The sequence below is a fragment of the Elephas maximus genome, chromosome 2, assembly GCF_024166365.1.
Source record: "Elephas maximus indicus isolate mEleMax1 chromosome 2, mEleMax1 primary haplotype, whole genome shotgun sequence".
NCBI classification, from domain to species: Eukaryota; Metazoa; Chordata; class Mammalia; order Proboscidea; family Elephantidae; genus Elephas; species Elephas maximus.
The window spans coordinates 40,907,249-40,934,827 of NC_064820.1; the positions used below are offsets into that span (position 1 = coordinate 40,907,249).

The 27,579-nt window shown below is 38.2% G+C and overlaps 1 protein-coding gene and 1 long non-coding RNA gene across 20 annotated transcripts in view; one reads left to right on the top strand and one right to left on the bottom strand.

Annotated features, from left to right (window-relative positions):
- The window catches only part of SPEF2 (sperm flagellar 2), a 219,227-nt gene that overhangs the window by 129,684 nt on the left and 61,964 nt on the right, over nucleotides 1-27,579 (top strand). For 16 of the 18 annotated variants that reach the window (XR_007514398.1, XM_049862178.1, XM_049862139.1 and 13 more), the window contains 3 exons: nucleotides 9,015-9,152; nucleotides 20,809-20,960; nucleotides 24,527-24,707. Coding sequence is in view for 16 of the 18 variants with exons in the window: in XM_049862178.1 (XP_049718135.1) it covers nucleotides 9,015-9,152; nucleotides 20,809-20,960; nucleotides 24,527-24,707 (471 nt within the window). In the remaining 2 variants the exon portion in view is untranslated. Of the gene's footprint in view, nucleotides 1-9,014; nucleotides 9,153-20,808; nucleotides 20,961-21,154; nucleotides 21,198-24,526; nucleotides 24,708-27,579 lie in introns of those variants that run through there. The other 2 variants (XM_049862234.1, XR_007514401.1) reach the window with 2 other exon arrangements.
- Nucleotides 1-27,579, bottom strand: part of LOC126063838 (uncharacterized) — a 74,392-nt gene that overhangs the window by 13,627 nt on the left and 33,186 nt on the right. The gene's annotated exons all lie outside the window — the stretch shown is intronic.

The window sequence follows — 27,579 nt, forward strand, 5'->3', positions numbered from 1 at the left end:
CCTTCTGTCCTGCCACTCAACCAGCTGATGAATGGTGGGAAGCAAGCCCATATCACTCCCTGTCCAACACCCCAGCCCATCTGGCAAGGGGCTATGAACACTTCCATACCATTGGACCAACATTAAGAGACAGATAGTACCCACCCAGTCAACCCTCAGTAACCTCACCAAACCAGTGTACAGCAAAGCAGGCTTGCCCTGCCTGCTGCTGCCCTGCCCACCAGAAAAGGTAGTGAGAGCTATCGTGTCCACTGATGAGCAGGACGCACAGTATGCCCAGTCTGCCTGCTCTGACATATCAAAGCAAACCAAAAGGTAGAATGAAACAAACATACAATCAATATATAAGGAAAATAATGTCTCAGGGACGGCAGAAAATATGAAAAACGTATAAAAAAGCAGGACAAGATGGCTCCATAAAGTGACCAAAATAAAAAATCACATAACCTTCCAGTAGAAAAAAAAGGCAGTGAAATCACCTGATATGGAATTCAAAAGACTAGTATTTAGGGCTCTCCAAGAGATTAGAAAAGTGATCAAGGAAAACGCAGACAAAAGCAAAGAAAACATAGACAAAATCTTGGAAAACTCAGACAAAACCAATGAAAACAGCCAAAATCAAGGAGAATACAGACAAAGCAGCAGAAAAATTCAGGAAAATAATACGAGAACAAAATGTCAAAATGAATAATTAGAAATCATACAAAAAACAGCAACTGGAAATCCAAAAGATAAACAAAATTTCAGAAATGGACAATGCAATAGGTTTTAGCAGCAAATTTGAAATAATTAAAAGACAGAATCAGCAAGATTGATCAGCAAATTCCTGATGCCACTTTGACGAAAAATCAGAGCAAAGATTGAACAAAACTGAAGAATTATGTGGAACACAATAAAGAGTAAAAATTTGCAAGTGTTCAGAGTTCCAGAACAGGAGAAGAAAATGGAAAACACAGAGAAGATTGTTGAAGATTTGGTGGAAGAAAACATCCCAAATATCGTGAAAAACAGAAAGATGATTATCCAAGAAGCTCAGCAAACCCCATATAGGATAGGCCCCAAAAGAAAGTCACCAAGACATATCATAACCACACTTCCAAAACCAAAGACAAAGAAAGAATCTTGACAGCAGCTTGAGAAAAATGAAAAGTCACCTACAAAGGGGAAACAATAAGACTAAGCTCTGATTACTTGACAGAAACCATGCAAGCAAGAAGATAATGGGCTGACATATATAAAACCTTGAAAGAAAAAAAAAAACTGCCATCCAAGAATAATATATCCTGCACAACACTCCCTCAAATATGATTGTGAAATTAGGACATTTCCAGATAAACAGAAATTAAGGGAATTCATAAAAACCAAACCAAAGTTTACAAGAAATATGAAAGGGAGTTCTTTGGTTAGAGAACCAACAACATCACACAATAACTGGAGTCTAGGACACAGGACAGCATCAGCCAGATACCAACCTAGGTAAAGAACTCTCAATAATAAAACAAAGCTTAAAGACTTAAAACCGGGAAACAGAGATGTTAATCTGTAAATGATGACAACTTCAAAACAATAAAAGGAGGAATAAACAGGGTAGGTATAGAACTTTCAAATGGAGAGGAAGGTAAGGCAATATAAAGTAATAAAAAACTGGTTAAAACTTAGGATGATAAGGGTAAAATTCAAGGTAACTGCAAAGAAAGTTAACAAACCTACTCATCAAAATAAAAAAGAAGAAAAAGATAAAAGTAAACACAGAATCTATAATAATGGAAGAAAATCCACAAACAAAAGGAATTCAGAACGGGAAAGAGGAGCAAAGAAAATGTCAGCACCAACAAAAAAAAAAAAGCACAATATGACAGCAATAAACTCATACCTACCAATAATCACAATGAATGTAAATGGCTTAAGTGCACCCATAAAGAGACAGACAATGGCAGAATGGATTTAAAAAATGACCCATCAATATACTGTCTATAAGAGACATACCTTAGGCACAGAGATATAAATATAGTAAAAATCAAAGGATTTAAAAAAAAATGTATGGAGCAAACAGTAACCAGAAAAAAGCAAGCACAGCAATACTGATGTCAGATAAAATAGACTTTAAAGCAAAATCCACCATAAAAGACAAGGAAGAACATTATATAATGATTAAAGGGACAATCCACCAAGAAGACATAACCCCAGTAAATATCTATGCACCCAATGACAGGGCTCCAAAATACATTAAAAAAAAAAAAAAAAAAACTCTAACAGCACTGAAAAGAGAAATTGACAGTTCCACAATAATAGTAGGAGACTTCAACACATCAATCTCGGTAAAGGACAGAACATCTAGAAAGAAACTCAACAAAGGTACAGAAGATCTAAAGGCCAGGATCAACCTACTTGACCTCATAGACATATATAGAACATTCCACCCAATAGCAGCAAAATATACAATTTTTTCCAATGCACATGGAAGATTCTCCAGAATAGAGCATGGTTTAGGCTACATAAAAACCCTCAATACAATCCCAAACTTTGAAATAAGCCAAAGCATTCTCTCTGATCACAACACCATAAAAGTAGAAAACAATAACAAAAAGAAAAAGGAAAAAAAATCACATGCACAGAAACCGAATAACACCTTCCTTAAAATCAACTGGGTAATAGAAGGAATCAAAAAATTTCTAGAATCAAATGAGAATAAAAACACATCATACCAAAACTTTGAGACACAGCAAAGGCAGTGCTCAGAGGTCAATTTATAGCATTAAACACACACATCAAAAAAAAAAAAAGAACAGACCAAAATCAAAACATTAGCCCTATAACTTGAACAAATAGAAAAAGAACAGCAAAAGGAGCCCCCCACCCCCAAAAAGGAAAAACTAAACCCATTGCCATTGAATTGGTTCTGAGTTATAGTGCCAAAAAAAAAAAAAATTTTTTTTTTTTGGTACAGTCACCAAAATAAAGGAAATAATAAAGATTAGAGCAGAAATAAATGAAACAGAGAACAGAAAAACAATAGAATCAACAGGAGCAAAAGCTGATTCTTTGAAAAGATTAACAAAATCAACAAACCATTGGCCAAACTGACAAAAGAGAAACAAAAGAGGAAGCAAATAACCCAAATAAGAAACGAGATAACCCAACTGAAATAAAAAGGGTCATAACAGATTACCTAAACCAGCACAAACTGAGATAGAAAATCTGAACAGACCTATAACAAGAGAAGAGATTGAAAGGTAATTAAAAAAAAAAAAAAAAAAAAAACTCCCAGTGAAAAAAAAGCCCTGGCCCAGACGGCTTCACTGGAGAATTCTACCAAAAATTTAGAGAAGGGCCAATACCAGTACTACTCAAACTATTTCAGAGCATAGAAAAGGAAGTACTCCTGAATTCATTCTATGAAGCCAGAATAACTATGAAACCAAAGCCAGGCAAAGACACCACAAAAAAAGAAAAGAAATTACAGACCAATATCACTTGTGAATACACCAAACCAAACCTGTTGCCATCGAGTTGATTCTGACTCATAGGACAGAGTAGAACTGCCCCACAGAGTTGCCAAGGAGCAGCTGGTGGATTCGAACTGCCGACTTTTTAGTTAGCAGCAGAGCTTTTAACCTCTGTGCCACTAGAATTCAGCCTCGTATCAAGAAAATAATACAGCACAACTAAGTGGGATTCATACTAGGTATGCAAGGATGGTTCAACATTACAAAATCAATCGACATAATCCATCACATAAATAGAACAAGAGAAAAGAATCACATGATCGTCTCAACCAATGCAGAATACATTTAATAAAGTTCAACACCCATTCCTGATTTAAAAAAAAAAAAAAAACTCTCAATAAAATAGGAATAGAAGGAAAATAATAAAGGGCATCATACAAAACCAACAGCCAACATCATTCTCAACAGAGAGAGGCTGAAAGCATTGCCCCTGAGAACAGGAGTAAGACAAGAATGCCCTTTATCACCACTCTAATTAACACTGTGCTGGAGCAATGTTAGAGATATAACTAGAGCAATAAGGCAAGAAAAAGAAATAAAAGGTTTCCAAATTGGAAAGGAAGAGGTAAAACTATCCCTATTTGGAGATGAGACGATACTACACAAGAAAACTACTGGACCTAATAGAAAGATTCAGCAGAATAGCAGGATACAAGATCAACATACAAAAATTAGTTGGATTACTATGGATCAACAAAGAGAACTTTGAAAAGGAAGTCAGCAAAACAATACCATTTATAATAGCCCCTAAAAAGATAAAATACTTAGCAATAAATCTAACCAGGAACATAAAAGGCCTCTGAAAAACACTACTACAAGAAACCAAAAGAGAGATGCATAAAGGAAAAACATACTGTGCTCATGGATAGGAAGACTTAACATTGTAAAAATGTCAATTCTACCCAAAGTGATCTACAGATGTAATGCAATCCTGATCCAAATACCAACAGCATTCTTTAATGAGAGAGAAAAACTAATTGCCAGATTCATATAGGAAGGAAAGATACCCCGGATAAGCAAAGCGTTATTGAAGAAAATTAACAAAGTAGGAGGCCTCATGCTACCTGATCTCAGAACCTACTCTACAGCCATGGTAATCAAAACAGGCTGGTACTGGTACAACAACAGACACATAGACCAGTGGAACAGAATTGAGAATCCAGACTTAAATCCATCCACCTATGGTCCACTGATCTTTCACAAAGGACCAAAGCCCATTAAATGGGAAAAAGACAATCTTTTTAACAAACAGTGCTGGCAAGACTGAATATCCATCTATAAAAAAAATGAAACAGGACCCATACTTCACACCATACACAAAAGCTAACTCAATGTGAATCAACAACCTAAATATAAAACCTAAAAAGATAACGATCATGGAAGAAAAAATGGGGACAATGCTAGGGGTGGTAATACATGGCATAAATACAATACAAACCATAACTAACAATGCACAAACACCAGAAGATAAACTAGATAGCTGGGAGCTCCTAAAAATTAAACGCTTAACACTTATCACAAAAGACTTCACTAAAAGTGTAGAGAACCTACAGACTGGGAAAAAAAATTCAGCTATGATGTATCTGACAAGGGTCTAATCTCTCAAATCTATAGCATACTTCAAAATCTGAACAACAAAAAGACAATCTGATTAAAAACAGGCAAAGGATATGAACAGACACTTTACCATCTTGCCCATTTGTACTAAAAAAAAATTTTTTTTTTAAATACTGAAAACCAAAAAATATATATATATACAAAATATCAGAGCAATAGTTTCAAGGGGTTAACCCAGCCTCCATGCCTCCTGAAAGTCTGGATTCCATGAGAATTTGAATACCTGTTCTGCATTTCCTCCCTCTTGATCAGGATTCTTCTATAGAATCTTTGATCAAAGTGTTCAGTAATAGTAGCAGGGCACCATCCAGTTCTGGTCTTATGCAAAGGAGGCCGTTGTTCGTGGAGGCTTGCAAGCAGCCATCCAAGGTACAATAATTGGTCTCTGTCTCTCTTTCTTTCTTTTTTTTTTTTTTTTAATGACAATTTGATGAACAAAAATGGAAAAAAAAAAAGGCTATCTTCTTTTAATTTGAATTTCTGTTTTTATCAATATCATTGAATATCTTTCCATAAAAATGTTAGTCACTTATTTTTATTCCTCCTAAATTCTGTTTATGATTCCTGACCTCTTTTCATTTGTTCTTTTACTGCCTCTTTTTCCATGGCCTTCCTTTCTCCAAGAATGCTATATCAAACTTCTCCAACTTCCATTCCAAAGCCAAATGAGATCTTGCTTTCCTCTTGATTCTGAAGACAGTTTCTTCTATTTTCTATGACACTTAGCACACTCTTCCTTGTCCTTTAGTTGCCAACATAGATAACTGCTTCTATTCTTTCTCTACATTGCTTCCTCCACAAATACCTACAGATTATTCTCTTGCCTCAGTCCTCACCCAATGATTATGAGCTTATGTGAAGTCCATGACAATGTATATATCTCTCTGTGCAGCACTGATTGTCAGAATGTTTAGCAAGTGACACAGCATGGGCACCAAATGACCTTCCATGGACCAATCAGAAAAGACTGGCTAAGAACAACTACTATGGTCATACAAGCCGTACTGGTTGAAAACCAGCCCGCTTCTGGTTTGTTGTTGTTGTTAGTTGCTGTCACGTCAACTTCAACTCATGATGACTCCATGTACAACAGAACAAAACATTGCCCAGTCTTGCACCATCTTATGATCATTGGAATATTGGAGTCCATTGTCAGCTGTGGTGTAGTGCTTTCCAACTGAAGTGCTCATCTTCCAGCACTGTATCGGACAATATTCTGTTGTGATCCATAAGGTTTTCATTGGCTGATTTTCAGGAGAAAATCACCAGTTCTTTCTCCTTAGTCTGTCTTAGTCTGGAAGCATCACTGAAAACTTCCACCATGAGTGAACCTGCTGGTATTTGAAATACTGTGGCATAGCTTCCAGCATCACAGCAAAACCTGTTACCACAGTTCAGCTAACTGACAGATAGGTGCTAGTACCCCTGGGTAAGCTCGCAGTAAATACTCATTGTTTTAATCCCTCATATGCCCAGTAATATTCCTTGTTCTTAGATTATTTTATTTGAATCCTATCATGATAATAAGTTCTACTATTGTGCTGTCCTTATTTTACCCATCAGCAAACTGAGCCGCAGAGATGCTGTTACTTGGGAAGGTTTTACAGTGAGTGAGCAGCAGAAAGCAAATGGGATGCAAATTCTCCAGGCTCCTGCTTTTGTACTTTTTCCTCTATCTGTTAAAAATGTACAGACATTTGTTAAGCACAAGCCAGTGCTTATTGAATGCCTGACAGAACATTTGTGAAAGGCCCATGGAATATTAAGATCAGCTCTAAAATAGCGATGTACTGTGCTAGTGGTTATTATACAGCTGTAAAAAGGACTTGTGATATCTCCATTTTATGTGCAGCCTCCACCAGGTAACAAACCAAAATGTTCACGTAAGACTCCAGACACAGAGTACTCCATAAATACAAATCAAAATCTGTTGCCGTCAAGTCAGTTCTGACTCATAGTGACCCTAAAGGACAGAGTAGAACTGCCCCATAGGGTTTCCAAGGAGTGGCTGGTGGGTTCAAACTGCCTACCTTCTGGTTAGCCGCCATAGCTCTTAACCACTTCACCACCAGGGCTTCACCATAAATACAACATCAAAGAAATAAAATTCACTCCAGGTACTGGAATAAAACTACTTAGGTTCAAATTCCTGACTCCACCACACTGAAACCTTAGGAAAGTGACTTAACCTCTCTGTGCATCAATTTTCTTATCAGAAAATTATCATGCATAGGACGTGTTCAGTAAATTATTACTGTTGTGAAAACTGTCAAGTTTGGGATTGTATGTATTTCATTAATGAGATCTTTTATTAACAATTATGTTATTAATATGAATATGATTATAATAATAGTTTTAGTTTTAAATATATATTACAAATAAAAAAAGATAAGAATATAGCCTCATTTTACAGATGAAGTAACTGAGGCCTAATGTAGTGATGTATATTGTTCAAGACCAGGCTTATATCCTGACTCCACCATTTTCTTGTTGTGTGACATTAGGAAAATAACCTTAAGGTGACTGTTGCCTCATCTGCAAAATGAAGATGATGCTAGTATTGTCTTAGTTTCTAAGGACTGCTGAAACAAAATACCACAGAAAGTTATTGTCTCACAGTTCTGGAGGCTAGAAGTCTGAAGTCAGGGTTTTGACAGGGCTCCACGCTCTCTCTTTCTGAAGGGGAAGATCCTACCTTGTATCTTTCAGCTTAGGCAGCCCCAGGTATTTCTCGGAGTTCCTAGCCTTTCCCTTCTGTGTATTTCTCTTTCCATGTCTATTCTCCTCTTTTATAAGACACCACTCAGAAGGCACTGCGATTAGGATCTACCCTGTTCTGGTATGACCTCGTTTAACTTAACTGGTAACAACAACAAAAACAAACCAAACTCGTTGCCCCCGAGAGGATTCTGACTCCTAGTGACCCATAGACAGGGTGGAACTGCCTCACAGGATTTCCAAGACTGTAAACTTTATAGAAACAAATTGCCACATCTTTCTCCCTCAAAGTGGCTCCTGAGTGTGAACCACCAACCTTTCATTTAGCAGCTGAGCACTTAACCACTGTGCCACCAGGGCTCCTTACTGATAACAAAAGAAAAACCTTAATTTCCAAACAAGGTCACATTCACTGATGTAGGGGCTTGGACATATCTTTCTGGGGGACACAATTCAATCCAGAAATGCCTACCTCATAAGGTTGTTGTCAGGCATAAAATGCTCACAACATTGACACGCTCAAAGCAAGGGCTCAGTACATGATTTTTTTTTTTTATCAGTGTTGTTAACTATAAGGTCTCTGGGTAGCGCAAACAGTTTGTTCTAGGCTATTAACCAAAAGGTTGGCAGTTCAAATCCGCCAGCTGCTCCTTAGAAACCCTATGGGATAGTTCTACTCTGTCCTGAGTCAGAATTGACTTCACGGCAACAGATTTGATTTGTTTTTTCTTGAATACAAAGCTTATTTTTGGACAATCTCATTCAGCTAGCTCTCTTGGTGAATATCATATGTGCTCTATGCCAGCCCCAGTGGCACAGTGATTAAGAACTCAGCTGCTAACCAAAAGGTCAGCAGTTCAAATCCACCAGCCACCCCTTAGGAACACTTTGGGGCAGTTCTACTCTGTTCTGTGGAGTCACTATGACTTAGAATCAACTCAACAGCAACAACGGACATATGATTTAGTGAAGCAGTCCTAGAAACTGAGGGCCTGACAGAGTAGAAGCAAAATAAATACTTGTTGAATGAATGAATAAATTAAATACATGAGTGCATTAGGTCCAAATTTTCTTTGGGGACTTTTATAAGACAGTAAAGTATTTCAGTTTCTTACACACAGCTAATTTGAGCCATAACTGTCAAACATACTAGCAATGTTTTTTTACCTTCAGGATTTAAGAGACCGTCTGTGGGACATTTGTGATGCCCGGAAGGAAGAGGCAGAACAGGAGCGTCTTGATATCATTAATGAGAGCTGGTTACAGGACTCGATTGGAATAGCAATGAACCATTTCTTTTCACTCATGCAGGTAAGACCAGCAGGTGAGGATGACACAGACTCTTCCTGACACAGCCAGTTTTCTCACTTAACAACGCCTTTGAAAATATTGGTACATTTAGGACTCCTCTTGCTCATAACATTCTGCCTGCCTGGCATGAGCTCCAGCTTGCCAAGGAAATTAAAAGAAATGAATAATTCTTGTCTGAGCTCAATAAGCACCAGAACCAGGAGCATCCAAGCAACTACTCACCAGCTTTGCTGCAGATGGCCCAGAGAGATAGTAGCTACAACTGGGTTATTCACCTTATCAGCCTCTCAAAGCAGACACCAAAAGGTAGCCAGCCAAAGCCCAGGAAGGCAGCCCTGCTTCAAAGCCATGGGCAAGAGCAAACACATTAGGGTTTACTTCCCAAAAATAAAATATTTCTGTCTGTACTGGAAACAGTGGGCCATTTATCAGAAGAACCTGATTAACTTCTATTTGTATCCATGTCTACATGAGTTTTTTTTTTCCTAAAGAGAATAGCAGTGAGAATAGGGAAGAGGAAAAGGTACTTTTCTAGTCTTCAATTAACTTACGTGAAAAGATACTACAGGAAATGAGAATATTTAGCTGGCAATTCCAAGAGCTTGTGCATAGTAGGTACTCAAATATGCTTTATCAAAAATGACTGATAAATGCTAGTATTTCTAACACCCAAAGGGACAACCCAGGGTGCAGTGGTAAGTTGGATTACAGGAGGCCTGAAAAGTCAGCAGAGATCCGGGGGACAGTAACAGCCACAATGACTACTAGCTCTGGGATCCAAGTGGGAGGTTTAAGGAAGTCAGGATTCCAAGACAAGGAAGACCTATTGAGGAATGTTAGAAGTCTCGATTGGGAGGAGAAGATGGAATCAGAAATAGTTTACTTGAACCAGAGGACAAAACTGGGGCACAACCAGGAAACAGCCAGATCCACAATGCTTGGGCTGTGCAAAAGAATAAAGTGAGAAGCCCAAGTTGCCTAAGCCAGTCTAGGTCACCAGTTTGGGCAAGCAGGGATCAAATGTTGGGAACAGGTGCATCAAAAGCTTATGGGCTCAACAACAAAAAGATCAACAACCCAATTAAAAAATGGGCAAAGAACTTGAATAGACATTTCTCAAAAAAAAGATATATAAATGGCTAACAAGCACATGAAAAAAATCCCATTGGTCAGGATGGCTATAATAAAGAAAACAGAAAATAAGTGTTGTCAAGGCTGTGCAGAAATTCAAACCCTCATGCATTGCTGGTTGGAATGTAAAATGCTGTGGAAAACAGTTTGGCAGTGCCTCAAAAAGTTCAACAGAATTACCTATGACCCAGCAATTCTACCCCTACATTTGTACCCAAAAGAATTGAAAACTAGTACTCAAATGAATACACACATGTTAATATGCAGATTGTTGGTTGCCAGGGGCTAGAGGGAGGACTGCTTAATGGGCATGGGGTGTCCTTTTGGAGAGATGAAACATTCTGTAACTAGATAGAAATGGCCATTGCACAACATTGTGGATGTACTAATTACCTCTGAATTGTTTACTTTAAAATGGTTAATTTTATGTTATGTGAATTTTACCTCAATTTAAAAAAAAACCCACTTATTATAGCAGTAAAAGCTGAAATCCAAGAGTGAAGGCTCTGTGAAAAGAGATTTTGCTGAGTCTTTCTCAAGATTAGAGCAATATATGCCTCTTTTGGAAATAGTCTATTACAGCTCAGAAATACCTACATTCTATGCTCTGATCCTGAGCAACTGTACTGAGGTCTAACATCAACTAGGAAAAGATAAGATATAGGGGATGGCAGTGGATAAACGCTAACACTTATTAAATACTTACTGTGTATGTGTACACGTCAGGCACCGTTTTAAGGATTTTGCCTGTATGAACACATTAAACCTATCCTATTCAAAAACCCTGTGCTGTAAATTCAGTTATCTTCATCTGTGAGGCAAGTGTGGGTGATTGTCCAATCACACAGCTAGCAAACGGCAGAGTTGAGATTTGAACTGAGGAAGGCTGACCTCAGAGCTAAAAATCTTAATCACTGCTTAACCATTATTGTTGCTTGAATAATTGAAGGCTTGCCAAGTATAACAGAAAAGAGCTTTATATTACACTGCTCAGTAGAATTTTGATGGACATTATAGGAGGGTAGTTTTCAGTTCAATATATGAAGAAAGTGCCTAATGATTACAACTGTTCATCAAATAATAGGCCTATGAGTCAATGAGCTTCTTGTTCTGGAAGCTCATAAGCAAAGGTTTGCACATGTTTGTGAGGGAGTGATGAAAAGAACCCCCATGAAAGTCTCCCCAGGCCTGTAAGACAGCTAAATAAGTTTTCCTAAATTGGGTTCCAAGGGAATCTAGTCCTACAAAATGTTTCACAAAACAAGGGCTCTGTGATCAAATGACTTGGAGAAGGGCTACATACTCTACTGCTCACTCCCTGGGAGACTGACGATGAATGTTGGCATATTAAGACATGAAGCCCCCACATGTCTGTCAGTTTGTTGTACTGTAGGGGCTTGTGTGTTGCTGTAATGCTGGAAGCTATGCCACCGGTATTTAGATACGAGCAGGGTCACCTATGGAGGACAGGTTTCTTCTGAGCTTCCAGACTAAGACAGAATAGGAAGAAGGACCCGGCAGTCTACTTCTGAAAAGCATTACCCAGTGAAAACCTTATGAATAGCAGCAGAACATTGTCTGATATAGTGCTGGAAGATGAGCCCCCCAGGTTGGAAGGCACTCAAAAGATGACTGGGGAAGAGCTGCCTCCTCAAAGTAGAGTTGACCTTAATGACGTGGATGGAGTAAAGCTTTCAGGACCTTCATTTGCTGATGTGGCACAACTCAAAATGAGAAGAAACAGCTGCAAATATCCATTAATAATCGAAACCTGGGATGTACGAACTATGAATCTAGGAAAATTAGAAATCGTCAAAAATGAAATGGAATGCATAAACATCGATATCCTAGGCATTAGTGAGCTGAAATGGACTGGTACTGGCCATTTTGAATCAGACAATCATATAGTCTACTATGCTGGGAATGACAACTCGAAGAGGAATGGTGTTGCATTCATCGTCAAAAAGAACATTTCAAGATCTATCCTGAAGTACAATGCTGTCAGTGATAGGATAGTATCCATACACCTACAAGGAAGACCAGTTAATATGACTATTATTCAAATTTACACACCAACCATTAGGGCCAAAGATGAAGAAATAGAAGATTTTTATCAGCTTCTGCAGTCTGAAATTGATTGAACATGCAATCTAGATGCATTGATAATTACTGGCAATTGGAATGTGAAAGTTAGAAACAAAGAAGAAGGATCAGTAGTTGGAAAATATGGTCTTGGGGATAGAAACAATGGTGGAGATCGAATGTTAGAATTTTGCAAGAGCAACTACTTCCTCATTGCAAATACCTTCTTTCACCACCATAAACGGCGACTATATACATGGACCTTGCCAGATGGAACACACAGAAATCAAATTGACTACATCTGTGGAAAGAGACGATGGAAAAGCTCAATATCAGAACAAGGCCAGGGGCCAACTGTGGAACAGACCATCAATTGCTCATATGCAAGTTCAAGCTGAAACTGAAGAAAATCAGAGCAAGTCCACGAGAGCCAAAATATGACCTTGAGTATATCCCATCTGAATTTAGACACCAGCTCAAGAATATCTGATTTGATGCATTGAACACTAGTGACAGCAGACCAGACGAGTTGTGGAATGACATCAAGGACATAATCCATGAAGAAAGCAAGAGGTCACTGAAAAGACAGGAAAGAAAGAAAAGACCAAGGTGGATGTCAGAGGAGACTCTGAAACTTGCTGTTGAGAGTCAAGCAGCTAAAGCAAAAGGAAGAATTGATGAAGTAAAAGAACTGAACAGAAGATTTCAAACGGCCTCTCGAGAAGACGAAATAAAGTATTATAATGACATGTGCAAAGAGCTGGAGATGGAAAACCAAAAGGGAAGAACACACTCGGCGTTTCTCAAACTGAAAGAACTGAAGAAAAAATTCAAGCCTCGAGTAGCAATAGTGAAGGATTCCATGGGGAAAATATTAAACAATGCAGGAAGCATCAAAAGAAGATGGAAGGAATACACAGAGTCCTTATACCAAAAAGAATTAGTCCATGTTCAACCATTTCAAGAGGTGGCATATGATCAGGAACTGATGGTGCTGAAGGAAGAAGTCCAAGCTGCTCTGAAGGCATTGGCGAAAAACAAGGCTCCAGGAATTGATAGAATATCAATTGAGATGTTTCAACAAACAAGTGCAACACTGGACGTGCTCACTCATCTATGCCAAGAAATATGGAAGACAGCTTCCTGGCCAACTGATTGGAAGAGATCCATATTTAAGCCTACTCCCAAGAAAGGTGATTCAACCGAATGTGGAAATTATAGAACAACATCATTAATATCACACGCAAGCAAAATTTTGCTGAAGATCCTTCAAAAACGGCTGCAGCAGTATATCGACAGGGAACTGCCAGAAATTCAGGCCGGTTTCAGAAGAGGATGTGGAACCAGGGATATCATTGCTGATGTCAGATGGATCCTGGCTGAAAGCAGAGAATACCAGAAGGATGTTTACTATGTTTTATTGATTATGCAAAGGCATTTGACTATGTGGATCATAACAAACTATGGATAACACTGCGAAGAATGGGAATTCCAGAACACTTAATTGTGCTCATGAGGAACCTTTACACAGATCAAGAGGCAGTTGTTCGTACAAAACAAGGGGATACTGATTGGTTTAAAGTCAGGAAAGGTGTGTGTCAGAGTTGCATTCTTTCACCATACCTATTTAATCTGTATGCTGAACAAATAATCCGAGAAGCTGGACTATATGAAGAAGAACGGGACATCAGGATTGGAGGAAGACTCATTAACAACCTGTGTTATGCAGATGACACAGCCTTGCTTGCTGAAAGTGAAGAGTACTTGAAGCACTTACTAATGCAGATCAAAGACCACAGCCTTCAGTGTGGATTACACCTCAACATAAAGAAAACAAAAATCCTCACACCTGGACCAATAAGCAACATCATGATAAATGGAGAAAAGACTGAAGTTGTCAAGGATTTCATTTGATTTGTATCCACAATCAACAGCCATGGAAGCGGCAGTCAAGAAATCAAAAGACGCATTGCATTGGGCGAATCTGCTGCAAAGGACCTCTTCAAAGTGTTGAAGAACAAAGATGTCGCCCTGAAGACTAAGGTGTGCCCGACCCAAGCCATGGTATTTTCAATCACATCATATGCATGTGAAAGCTGGACGATGAATAAGGAAGACCGAAGAAGAGTTGACGCCTTTGAATTGTGGTGTTGGTGAAGAATATTGAATATACCATGGACTGCCAAAGAACAAACAAATCTGTCTTAGAAGAAGTACAACCAGAATGCTCCTTAGAAGCAAGGATGGGAAGATTGCGTCTTACATACTTCGGACATGTTGCCAGGAGAGATCAGTCCCTGGAGAAGGACATCATGCTTGTCAGAGTACAGGGTCAGCGGAAATGAGGAAGACCCTCGACGAGGTGGATTGACACGGTGGCTGCAACAATGAGCTCAAGCATAACAACGATTGTAAGGATGCCACAGGATTGGGCAGTGTTTTGTTCTGTTGTGCATAGGGTTGCTATGAGTCCGAACCGACTTCAGGGCACCTAACAACAACAACAAAGATATCAAGGTGTCTTGCAATGGAGAACTCCTTTTGGTATGTTAATGCAGGAATTCTGAAACTATTTGTCCTTGAGAATGTTTTATTTGTTTATCTCCAACAAGGTACTCATTAACAGTCTATTTAAAAAAAAAAAAAAAAACGTTGTCTTTAACTCGATTCTGACTCTTAGCACAATAGGGTTTCCAAGGAGAGACTGGTGGATTAGAATTCCCCACCTTCTGGTCAGCAGCCAAGCTCTTAACCTCTGTGCTCCTAACAGCTTATAGCACAGTAAATTTTAGAAAATGCTATGTTAGATGTTTTCTAAGATTCATTTCAGTTCTAAGAGTCTGTGACAATTAAGAAAAATAGTTACAAAGGAATATTTACTAGTTATCACAAATGTAAAAGAAATTTTGATTAATTCTGCTCAAATGGGAATCCTGGATATACTGTGACATCTTTCTCAGATTTAGCTTTATTATGAATCAAATTATCCTTCTTAAAATATATTAATAATTTATATACCATAATCACTATAAAGTGGTTAGCCTAAGGCACAGATAATAAGGCTTCCCCATAACAATAACAGTATAAAGTAGGCTCTTTTATAACTTATCATTATTAATGAATTTAGTTCTCTAAGTTAAAGGGGAAAAGTTAGCTGATTTCTAAATTTATTTATCAAATTATATAATGCCATGGTTTAATCACTAATAACTTGTATAACCTCTCAATACTTTACATCAATTCCCCAAAGTTATTTATCAATATCCTATTAGTGCTGGAACCAGACAAGGATAACCTTTATCACCACTCTTATTCAGCATTGTGCTAGAGGCCCTAGTCAGAGCAATTAGGCAAGAAAAAGAAATAAAGGGCATCCATATTGGTAAGAAAGAAGTAAAAGTATCCCTATTTGCAGATGATATGCTCTTATACACAGAAAATCCCAAAGGACCCACAAGAAAACTACTGGAACTAATAGAAGATTTCTGCAAAGTATCAGGATGTAAGATAAACATAGCAAAAATCAGCTGGATTCCTCTACACCAACAAAGAGATCTTCAAAGAGGATATCAACAAATCAATACCATTTACAATAGCCCCCAAGAAGGTAAAATACTTAGGAAAAAACCTACCCAGAAAATTAAAGGACCTATACAAAGAAAACTACAAGACTACTGCAAGAAATCAAAAGAGACCTACATAAGTGGAAAAACATACCTTGCTTATGGATAGGAAGACTCAACATTGTGAAAATGTCAGTTCTACCCAAAGCAATCTATAGATACAATGCAATCCCAATCCAAATTCCATGACATTTTTTAATGAGATGGAGAAACAAATCACCAACCTCATATGGAAAGGGAAGAATCCTCAGATAAGTAAAGCATTACTGAAGAAGAACAAAGTGGGAGGCCTCACACTACCTGATTTTAGAACCTTTTATACCACCTTGGTAATCAAAACAGCCTGGTACTGGCACAACAGATACATAGACCAATGGAACAGAACTGAGAATCCGGGCATAAATTCATCCACTTATGAGCAGCTGATATTTGACAAGGGCCCAAAGTCCATTAAATGGGGAAAAGACAGTCTCTTTAACAAATGGTGCCAGCATAACTGGATATCCATCTGCCAAAAAATGAAACAAGACCCATGCCTCACACCATGCACAAAAACTAACTCGAAATGGATGAAAGACCTAAATATAAAATCTAAAATGATAAAAATCATGGAAGAAAAAATAGGGGCAATGCTAGGAGCCCTAATACATGGCATAAACAGAATACGAAACATAAATAACAATGCACAAACACCAGAAGAAAAACTAGATAACTGGAAGCTCCTAAAAGTCAAACACTTAACGCTCATCAAAAGACTTCACCAAAAGAGTAAAAATGTAACCTGGGAAAATTTTTTTGCTACAACATATCCAATCGGGGTCTAATCTCTAAAATCTACAAGATACTGCAAAACTTCAACAACAAAAAGACAAATAACCCAATTAAAAAATGGGCAAAGGGTATGAACAGGCACTTCATCAAAGAAGACATTCAGGCAGCTAACAGATACGTGCTCATGATCGTTAGCCATTAGAGAAATGCAAATCAAAACTACAATGAGATACCATCTCACCCCAACAAGGCTAGCATTAACCCAAAAAACACAAAATAATAAATGTTGGAGAGGTTGTGGAGAGACTGGAACACATATACACTGCTGGTGGGAATGTAAAAATGGCACAGCCACTTTGGAAATCTATTTGGCACTTCCTTGAAAAGCTAGAAAGAAAAGTACCATACAATCCAGCAATCCCACTCCTTGGAATATATCCTAGAGAAATAAGAGCTGTCACAGGAATAGATATATGCACACCCATGTTCGTTGCAGCACTGTTCACAATAGCAAAAACATAGTAATAACCTAGGTGTCCATCAATGGATGAATAGATAAACAAATTATGGTATATTCACGCAATGGAATACTATGCATTGATAAAGAATGATTGGAGAAACATCTCACAACATGGATCAGTCTGGAAGGCATTATGCTGAGTGAAATTTATCAGTGGCAATAGGAAAAATGTTGCGTGGGACCGCTACCATAAGAACTCAAGAAAACATTTAAACACAGAAGAAATCATTCCTTGATGGTTACGATGGTGGTGAGGGAGGGAAAGGGGAAATCACTGACTAGATAGTAGACAAGAATTATCTTAGGTGAAGGGAAAAACAACACCTAATACAGGGGAAGTCAGCACAACCGGACTAAACTGAAAGCTAAGAAGTTTCCTGAACACAACCGAACACTTCCAGGGACAGAGTAAAAGGGGCAGGGGTCTGGGGACTATGGTTTCAGGGAACATCTAGGTCAATTGGTATAAGAAAGTTTATTAAGAAAATGTTCTGCATCCCACTTTGGTGAGTGGTGTCTGGGGTCCTGAAAGCTAGCAAGTGGCCATCTAACATGCATTAATTGGTCCCAACCCACCTGGAGCAAAGGAGAATGAAGAACACCCCCAAGACACAAGCAAAATATTAGACCAAGAGACAAAAAGGGCCACATAAACCAGAGACTCCATCAACCTGAGACCAGAAGAATTAGATGGTGCCCACCTACCACTAATGACCACCCTGACAGGGAACACAACAGCGAGGCCCTGATGGAGCAGGGAAAAGTGGGGTACAGAGCTCAAATTCACTTAAAAAGACCAGACTCAATGGTCTGATTGAGACTAGAGGAACCCCAGAAGACATGGCCCCCAGACTCTGTTTTAATCCAGAACTAAAACCATCCGCAAAGCCAACTCTTCAGACAAAGATTAAACTGGACTATAAAACATAAAATAATGCTCGTGAAGAGTTGCTTCTTAGTCCAAGTAGATACACGAGACTAAATGGGCAGCTCCTGTCCAGAGGTGAGGTGAGACGAGGCAGAAAGGGATAGGAGCTTGTTGAATGGACATGGGAAATTAGGGGTGGAAAAGGGGAGTGTGTTGTCACATAATAGGGATACCAACTGGGGTCACATAACAATATGTGTATAAACTTTTGTATGAGAAACTAACTTGAGCTGTAAACTTTCACCTAAAAAAAATAAATAAATAAAGCATAACTAAATTATATACATATATATATATGGATTTTTTATATCCAATTAATGCTAATTGGGTTACATTTGCTTTCTACTCATTGTCAGTGTGGCATTGTGCATGTTCTCGTGAATATAATTTAGAAGACTCATTTTCTCTTTATTGTTTTACCCAAACAAACCTGAGAAGTACATACACTTACTGTCTAACTGTGAGATTAGCCTACTATGACTATTTTAAAACTCAATTTGTGTTCTTTGCAAGGAAAGAAAAATGTTTAGTTTTCCTAGTCATTTCCAAATGCTAGCTTGCAAAGTTACTTAAATACATATTCATGACTTAAAATCCAATGAGATCATTTAAAACATGTTCTATAATTTAAACCAATGTATGAATGGCACTTTTATTTTAAAACCTGAAATCAGATTAACCAAATGAATTTCTTCCTGTCTCAGTTATTTAGCTAGCAAAGCTTAATAATGCAGAGAACTTTTCAGGAGCCATTTGGTTTATTCTCTTATATATCAAGAACAAACTTATTGAAATTGTCCTAGTCTTTTGTTGTAGACTACAATATAAAAGCAGACATTTTTATTTTGTCCTGAACTGTAAATATGGCAGTATAAGAATATTTCTTGATGTTTTATTAAATAAGTAGCAACATTAATTGCCTGGCAAGTATGGGGATCCTTTTATGAATATCATTGGGTGAGGGTCAGCTACGGGCTTTGAGCACTTGGTCAGTTTTGGTCTTCTTGCCCTTTAGAAAAAAATGTTGTCGTTTTTAGGTGGCGTCAAGTCAGTGCCAACTCATAACAACCCTATGTATAAAGGACAAAACACTGCCTGGTCCTGTGCTGTCCTCACAGTCATGGCAACATTTGAGCCCATTGTTGCAGCCACTGTGTCAATCTATCTCATTGAGGGTCTTCCACTTTTTTGGTTGACCTCCTACTTTATGGAGTACGATGTCCTTCTCCAGGGACTGATCCCTCCTGATAACATGTCCAAAGTATGTGAGACAAAGTCTCCCCATCCTCACTTTTAAGGAGCATTTGGGCTGTACTTCTTCCAAGACAGGTTTATTTGTTCTTCTGGCAGTCCGTGGTATATTCAATATTCTTCACCATCACCATAATTCAAAAGCATCGATTCTTTTGCAGCCTTCCTTATTTATTGTCCAGCTTTCACATGCATATGAAGCAATTGAAAAATACCATGGCTTGAGTCAGGCACACATCAGTCCTCAAGACATTTTCTGTAATTGACTAGATGTTGTTGGTGTTAGTTGCCTTTGAATCGATTCCAACTCATGGCGACCCCATGTGTGCAGAGTAGAACTGTTCCATAGGCTTTTAAAGGCTGTGACATTTCGGAAGCAGATCTCCAGGTCTATTTTCCAAGGTGTCTCTCTGTGGGTTTGAACTGCCAACCTTTTGGCTGCAGGTTGAGTACTTAACTGTTTGTGCTACTCAGAGACTACCGTTAACTAGATATAAAGTAGATATCATAAATTTATCTGCTTAGTGCTTCTCTGTTTAGACCCTCAGCTACTGATTTAAGTAGCTCCACACGCCTAGTAGGAGAACATGTTGGATGACTCGAGATCTACATGTATGGTATTCAGCGTTCAGCCTTACCACCAAGGGAAATGACCTGTGCTGACAAGGGAGTCACAACATGCTAATAATTAATACTAATTGCCACTGGCTCCTCTGTGCTCTTCCATTTTCCTCAAGGCACCTGCTGGCAATGCCAGCAGAGGGGTTTAGCTGTGAGCACCAGAGAAATTGTCTCTCTGCCACATACACTGAGTAAGGAGGGAAACTGTGGAAAAAGAACTGTTTGTTATCAGTGTATTTTACCATTTATATTCCTTATCATTTTATCACCTTATGTTACCAGAGGAACAGGAACGAGTCTTATATATTTTGGGCGTCTCCCAAATCAACTAATATGTTACCTATGGATAGAAATCAAATGTTTGTTAATGCATTGGGTGATTGACCACAGGACACAGAAAGAATTTCTAATATCAAAATAATGAATAAAGTGCACTACAGATATCATACATGCTGAACCTTTGTCAACAATATTAAGAGCAGTAGAAATGTTATATTCTGAAGTCAAGTGGAAGATACATATAAGGACAGAGAGGACAAAGCCACTAGTTATCTTGAATTTTTATGGAATTTTAAATATCCACATGTGGTGAATTCTATTTCTTAATTTCCAGAAAATTAATTTCAATCTAAATGCTTTTAAAATTGTTCTCGGAGAATTCTACGTAGGTAATTCATACAGCTCCATTTGTTCTCTCTTGGGTATTAACATTCACATTTCCTCCTAAAGGCAGAACTGAGCCGTTTCCAAGATACAAAGAGACTCCTTCAGGATTATTACAGAGCAATGGAAAGCAAAATCCCAGTAGAAGACAATAAGAAATTTATTCGAGTCCCATTGCTCCAACTGGATGGTAAAGATGTTTCAGAAAACCAGCTTAAGTAAGCTATCGTGTTCCGTTGCAATTGTTATGAGCATAAAACTATGTATGATTTTAAATTACATGCCACTAATCACATTCATAATCTTTTATCTGAAAATCCAGAAAAGCTCTAAAAAGTGGAAAAAAAAATTTTTTCTAAGTTTAATGTAGATGTATCCCATTTGCAGTGAATCTTTGCTCATTTTCCTGCAGAGATATTATGGAGTGCGTTCACAGGCTCTGCTGCAGATACTAGGTAATATATGGTATTTATAACTTTTAAATTTGCAAATACTTTTGGTTCCAAGGGTTTTTAGTAAAGAGCTGTGAACCTCTACCAGTTTCGTGAAAGATCCCAAGCAGCTTTTAGTGTCTTAGTATGTATGTGTGGGTATATACATATACATCATATTATAGAGATGAAAACGGAAGAGGTGTGAGTCTTCTTTTACAAGTGAGGAAATAGAGAATAAAGAATGAGTCAAATGCGATTATGACTCCACGTGTCTGTAAGCATGGTTAATATTTCAACATCAGATCCTGCCAACTAGAAAATGAAACTGATGATAAGAATGAAAGAAAAATTATATTTTCAGCCAAACAATCCTGTCTAATATAAAACTTTGTAAATAATTGCTTTCGTAGACCCAATAGGTGGGGATGGGAGAAGAACAAGATCCCAAATCCTGAGATGCTTGAACAGATAGAAAAAGGCCCCAGAGAGATGCGGTGGCGGTGGTGATAATTCCTGTGATGTGGTTTTATACTATGAAACACTAAAAAAGAGCTAAGAACAAGAATTAAAATAATAAAAGTAAATTTAAAATCAGTAAAAATTAAATGAATTCATTAAAAAATGAATTAATAGAATATAATTAAGAGTTAAAATATTTTCTCATTACCAGTAAGCAGGCCATAAGAAAATAAGAAACTGTACCTATGAAGAGGGGGAAAACCAAGGCTTTAGATTTAAAAAAGTAATGTACAGTCACCGAATGTTAAATTTAAATCTCCAAGGTGATAAGCTGTGTATTTTATATTGGAAGTAGTGCATTTTTTACAAATTTGCTCAGTCAATGCAAGTAACAAGCAGTTGCAACAACTAGATGAGAGGTAGCAAACGTTTTAAAGTCCTGGGTCTACTACTTGCAAGCTATTAAAAAAAAAAAAAGTAAGTAAATTAAAACAATTTCTCTGTTTGAGCAAGTCACTGAAACTCTCATAAGCCACGGTTTCCTTATTTGTAAAGTAGGGTTGTTGTGAAGATTACAGAAAATAAAACCCACAAACATTTAGCACCATATCTGGGATCAGAAGGCTTGAGATCAAGTCCCAGCTCTCATAATTGGTGACTATTATTATTCTAAGGTCCCTACATAGCACAAAAGGTTTGCACTGGACTGAAAAGCCTTTAGGAAGAAGATCTTCAGGTCTATCTTCCAAGGCATCTCTGGGTGGGTTCTAACTGCCAACCTTTTGGCTAGTAGTCAAGCACTTAACCATTTGTCCCACCTAAGTACAGTGGAAGAAAAGGCCTGGCAACCTGCTTCTGTTAAGATTAGAGCTAAGAAAACCCTATGGAGTAGTTCTACTCTGTAATACATAGGGTCACTATGAGTTGGGACCAACTCAATGGCAACTAACAACAACAAATATTATTATAGCACAATATAGCAATAAGCTATTCTTATTTTCATGTAGTATTTTAATTGTGAGTATTGCATGTTTTTGCTTTGTTTATTTTACCCTTTCTTATTCCTAAAAAGGATCTGAGATGGCCTGAAGGTGATACGGTTATGCAGTGGTCTTCTCTCTCTTTCTTTCATCTAGTCCCACCATGTCCCTATTAGACCCTTGTATATGGAAGAACACACAAGAGGAAAAGTTTTCACTCTTTTGATAAAAACACAAGAGAATGTTTGACTCAGTAAGCTCCTGAAAGAGAACTTTGAAATTAAAAAAAAACTTAATTCCAAAGGCAATATGAACCATCAGATCCATAAAAAGGGGCCAACTTGCAATGTCTAGAGTAGCAGTGCATTCTGTTCTTAGCATAAAACAGCAAGTCAGGCATAATGGCAAAGCTATTAATGTTGGTTAGTAGAATGAAATGAGCAAAAAAACAGCCAGTTCGTACTTTCTGCAAAAAACACTTGTGCACCAATCTCAACCTCAAATCACTGTTGTGAGTATCTATTGGAACTATCAGTCAGCCAACGTACCAACCAATCAGCCACAGTCTCTTTAACATATACAGGGAAATAAGCATTGTGCTAAGCATTTTCATGTATCTTGTCTATTTTATTTCTCCCAACAACCCTATATTATTTTTTATCATCATCATCATTATCCCTATCACTATTATTATATTTGTTTTATTTCAGGAGGATGTGAGCCCTAGAGAGCCAAGTGGCATGCCCAAGTTCATATCTACTGATAGTGGCAAAGCTAGCTAGACCATTTTTTTTCCAGTAAATAAACTCCCATTCTTTTTCTAAATGATATGCCACCACTGCTGTCCTCCAAAGCAAGGCGTTGAGAAATACATATTGTACTGTATTGAATATCAAGAGATGATCAAACAAACTTTAACCTTAACTAACTGGTCACAAAAATCACAGTCAATTTGGAGCAACTGAGATTTAGCATCATTTGATTATTGAAATCTAATTTACTCGTGTAGATACATGTGTACTAAGTAGTGAATTCTCAACACATTGCCTTATAGGCATGGTACACTGTCAGAATTCTAAGCATTGTAAGAATCAGACAGCCAAGTTCAAGAAACTATGTCTGATGCTTCAAAACAAGGCCAAACTAATTATTTTTTGGAGTTCACAATCAGCTTTCTGAATCACTGCCCTGTTCCCCTGGCACTCTGAGTCTGCAGAACCAAATATGTGTTCCTATTATTACTCCTGACTCTCCTTAGTGTTTAAAAAAGGCATCTCTGGAGCTCCTGTCTGCCAACTCCCACCCCAAGCTGAGAGGTTTTTGCACTTTGTATCACTGATGATGGACCCCAGTCACGGTATACACACTCACCTGGTGTCTCTCAGTCTTCTTCTGTTAACCTTTCAGACCGTGGGAGCTGTTGGAGATAGAATGTGACCAGGGACACTCAAAAATGTCCACGTTATGACTGAGAGAAGGAGGGGGAGGATCTTAAATCTGTTCGTATAAACAGAGTTAACCTCTGTTTACAAAATACAGAGAAACCCTCCATGAGCCATGCTCAAGAATAGGAGGGCTGCTGTAACTCTTCCCCATCAATCACCAAAACCTGGTTGCCTCTGTGGGGTACCCCTTTCAGAACTCACATCTGTCCACTTCAGGATGCCAACTGATACTAGTCCTCTTATCCAAGTGACACCCAGTTCCATTTAGTTTGGTTTTTCATGACTGATTTATTCCTGGTCAGAAGCTAATGCCCTGGAGAAATTTCAAAATTACATTTCTTCATAATCACTGTTGTTTAACCCTCTCCCGACCCTCACGCCTCATAATTTCTGAGAATAAACCTGAAAATTGTGTTTTGTTGTTATTTGTTGTTTATATGTTTCTTTTTTTGTTTGTCTTCCAAAGAATTCCTCTAGTTCCTCGAATATCTATTTCTCCAGAAACAGCTATGTCCAAACCAAAACTAAAAACAATACTGAAGGGCAAGATGGATAACTCGCTAGAAAACGTAGAGTTAAACTTTGAGGCAGATGAGAAGTTGGTAATGGACACTTGGCAACAGGCTTCTTTAGCAATATCTAGCATGGTAAGCAGTACTTACTATTATATTTTCTCTTAGAAATATCCAGTCACTAAATACCAAGTTTGGTAATACACTATAAAGAGAAATTTATACAATTCCTTTAAGCTATTCAATGAATGAATAATTGATTTCAAGAAAGAAGTGAGCCAACACTTAGGTTATTTTTTATGCCGGGCCTGGGTTCAGAGTGCAGGGGCCTAAAGAGCCAATCAGGGAACTTGAATGAGGCTGACCAAGTATAACACAATAGGGAGGGGTGGGACAGTGCCCAAGTGGACATCACACCCCTGTGTCCAAAGGGGCAATTGCTATTCCACTCTGGACAACTTTGCCATTTAAGAATGCAGCCTACTGTGGCCATATTTTTCAAGAGAAGCCAGAAATCCAGATTTTTTAATGTGAAATCTCCAAATTTTAAAATGTTCAAAATGAAATAAAACTTTTTAAAGTATTGTGCAGAGCCAAACAAAACACATATCTGGCCTCTAGGCCTCTCGTTTGCAGCCTTTCTACAAGGCATTTTAGAAAAAGTCATCTGTGAGGTAAATATTAGTGTCCACTCTACAGTGAACAAACTAAGGTTCAGAAAGGTTAAGAAACTTGCCCAAGGTCATCTAGCAGATAAGTGTCAGAAACGGGATTTGAACCTAGGTATTTATGACTTCAAAGTTCATGCCCTTTCCACTTACCACCGCTCCTTGGGAGGTGAAAAGACCACAGTCCCTGCCTGTAAGGAACTTGTATTTAATCCAAAGGGAAAGAAAAAGCATACAAATAAGGTTAGCCCAAGCAGAGGAATTGGCATCATACAGGAGACACACAGTTTCATCCTGAAATTGAGTCTGACAACATGGTTTCTGTTCTTGTTTTGTGCTAAGTCTTCTTTGCGTTTCCACAAAATATCCCATTCAAACAGAAAGTAGTGTCAACTTTCCGAAAAGTTTTGTGGAAGAGGTAGAAAGGAGCTTGCATCACAAACCTCACAGCAAACAATTAAAATTTCCCCTTTGGCATTGTCAACATCCTTTCTTGGCCACTCAGTCTCCCGGGTCTTTTCTCTGACCTTTCTCACACCACAGCTTCCTGTCTCCTTTTTCTCTCCCCTCCTCTTTATTCTCCTCTCCTCTTTCTCTCCTTCCTTGCAGAAGTGATTGTAAACTTACTTCTTTTTTAAACTTTTTCTTGAGCATCTTGAAACACATAAGGAAAGTACTCGAAACATAAGGGCACAACTTAATGAACCCTCCAGAGTAAACACTCATGTAGCCAGCACACAAGGGAAGAAAAGGACAAGATTTATACCTGCCAAGTCCTTGTATCCCTTCCAATCGCAACCCCTTCACCCTCGCTAAAGGCAATTACCATCTTGCCACTTTTGTAATACTTCCCTTGATTTTCTTGAGTTTTACTACCCAAGTTTTTATCCCTAAAAATATAGTTTAGCTTTGTTTGCTTTGAACATTAAATAAATGGACTTGCATTTTGTATCTTTTGTGTCTTCTTTTACTCAACATCACATGTGGGATTCGTCCCATGTTGTTGAGTTTAGCTGTGGTTTATTCATTTTTGTTGTAGTTTAATGCCCCATTATGTGAATATACCACTATCAATTTAACCAATCTGCTATTGATAGGCATTTAGGTTTTCAGTTTGGGGCCATTATGGATACTACTGCTGTGAACATTCTTGTACACATCCATGGGTATACATGTGCACACATAACTGCTGGGCATGTATGTTAGAGTATGTGATATCTTCAACTTTAGCCAATAAAATTACACATAATACCTCAGCACTCATTGTTGCTATGTTGTTGTTAGGTACCCTCAAGTCAGTTCCCACTCATAGCTACCCTATGCACAACAGAACAAAATACTGCCCAGTCCTGCATCATCCCTACAGTGGCTGTTATGCTTAAGCCCGTTGCTGCAGCCACTGTGTCAATCCACCTCGCAGAGGATTGTCCTCTTTTTCGATGACCCTCTCTTTTACAAACATGATGTCCTTCTCCAGGGACTGATCTCTACGGATAACATCTCCAAATTATGTGAGATGTAGTCTCACCATTCTTGCTTCTAAGGAGCATTCTGGTTGTACTTCTTCCAGGACAGATTTGTTCGTTCTTTTGGCAGTCCATGATATACTTGATATTCTTTTCCAACACCACAATTCAAAGATGTCAATTCTTCTTCGATCTGCCTTATTCATCATCCAGCTTTCAAATGCATACAAGGCAAATGAAAACACCATGGCTTGAGTCAGACATACCGTAGTCTTCAAGGTGACATTTTTGTTTTTCAACATTTTCAAGAGGTCCTTTGCAGAAGATTTGCCCGATGCAATGCGTCTTTTGATCCTTGACTGCTGCTTCCCTGGGTGTTGATTGTGGATCCGAGAAAAATGAAATCCTTGACAACGTCAATCTTTTCTCCATTTATCATGATGTAGCCAGTTGTGAGGATTTTCGTTTTCTTTATGTTGAGGTGTAATCCATACTGCAGACTGTGATCTTTGATCTTCATCAGTAAGTGCTTCAAGTCCTCTTTGTTTTCAGCAAGTAAAGTTGTGTTATTTGCATAACACAGGTTGCTAATGAATCTTCCTCCAATCCTGATGCCTCATCCTTCTTCATATAATACAGCTTCTCATATGATTTGCTCAGCATATAGATTGAATAGGTATGGTGAAAGGCTACAACCCTGATCCACAACTTTCCTGACTTTAAACTGTACATCATCCCCTTGCTCTGTTTCAAGGACTTTCTCTTGATCTATGTACAGGTTCCTCATGAGCACAATTAAGTGTTCAGGAATTCCCATTCTTCTCAGTGTTATCCATAATTTGTTTACGATCCACACAGTCGAATGCCTTAGCA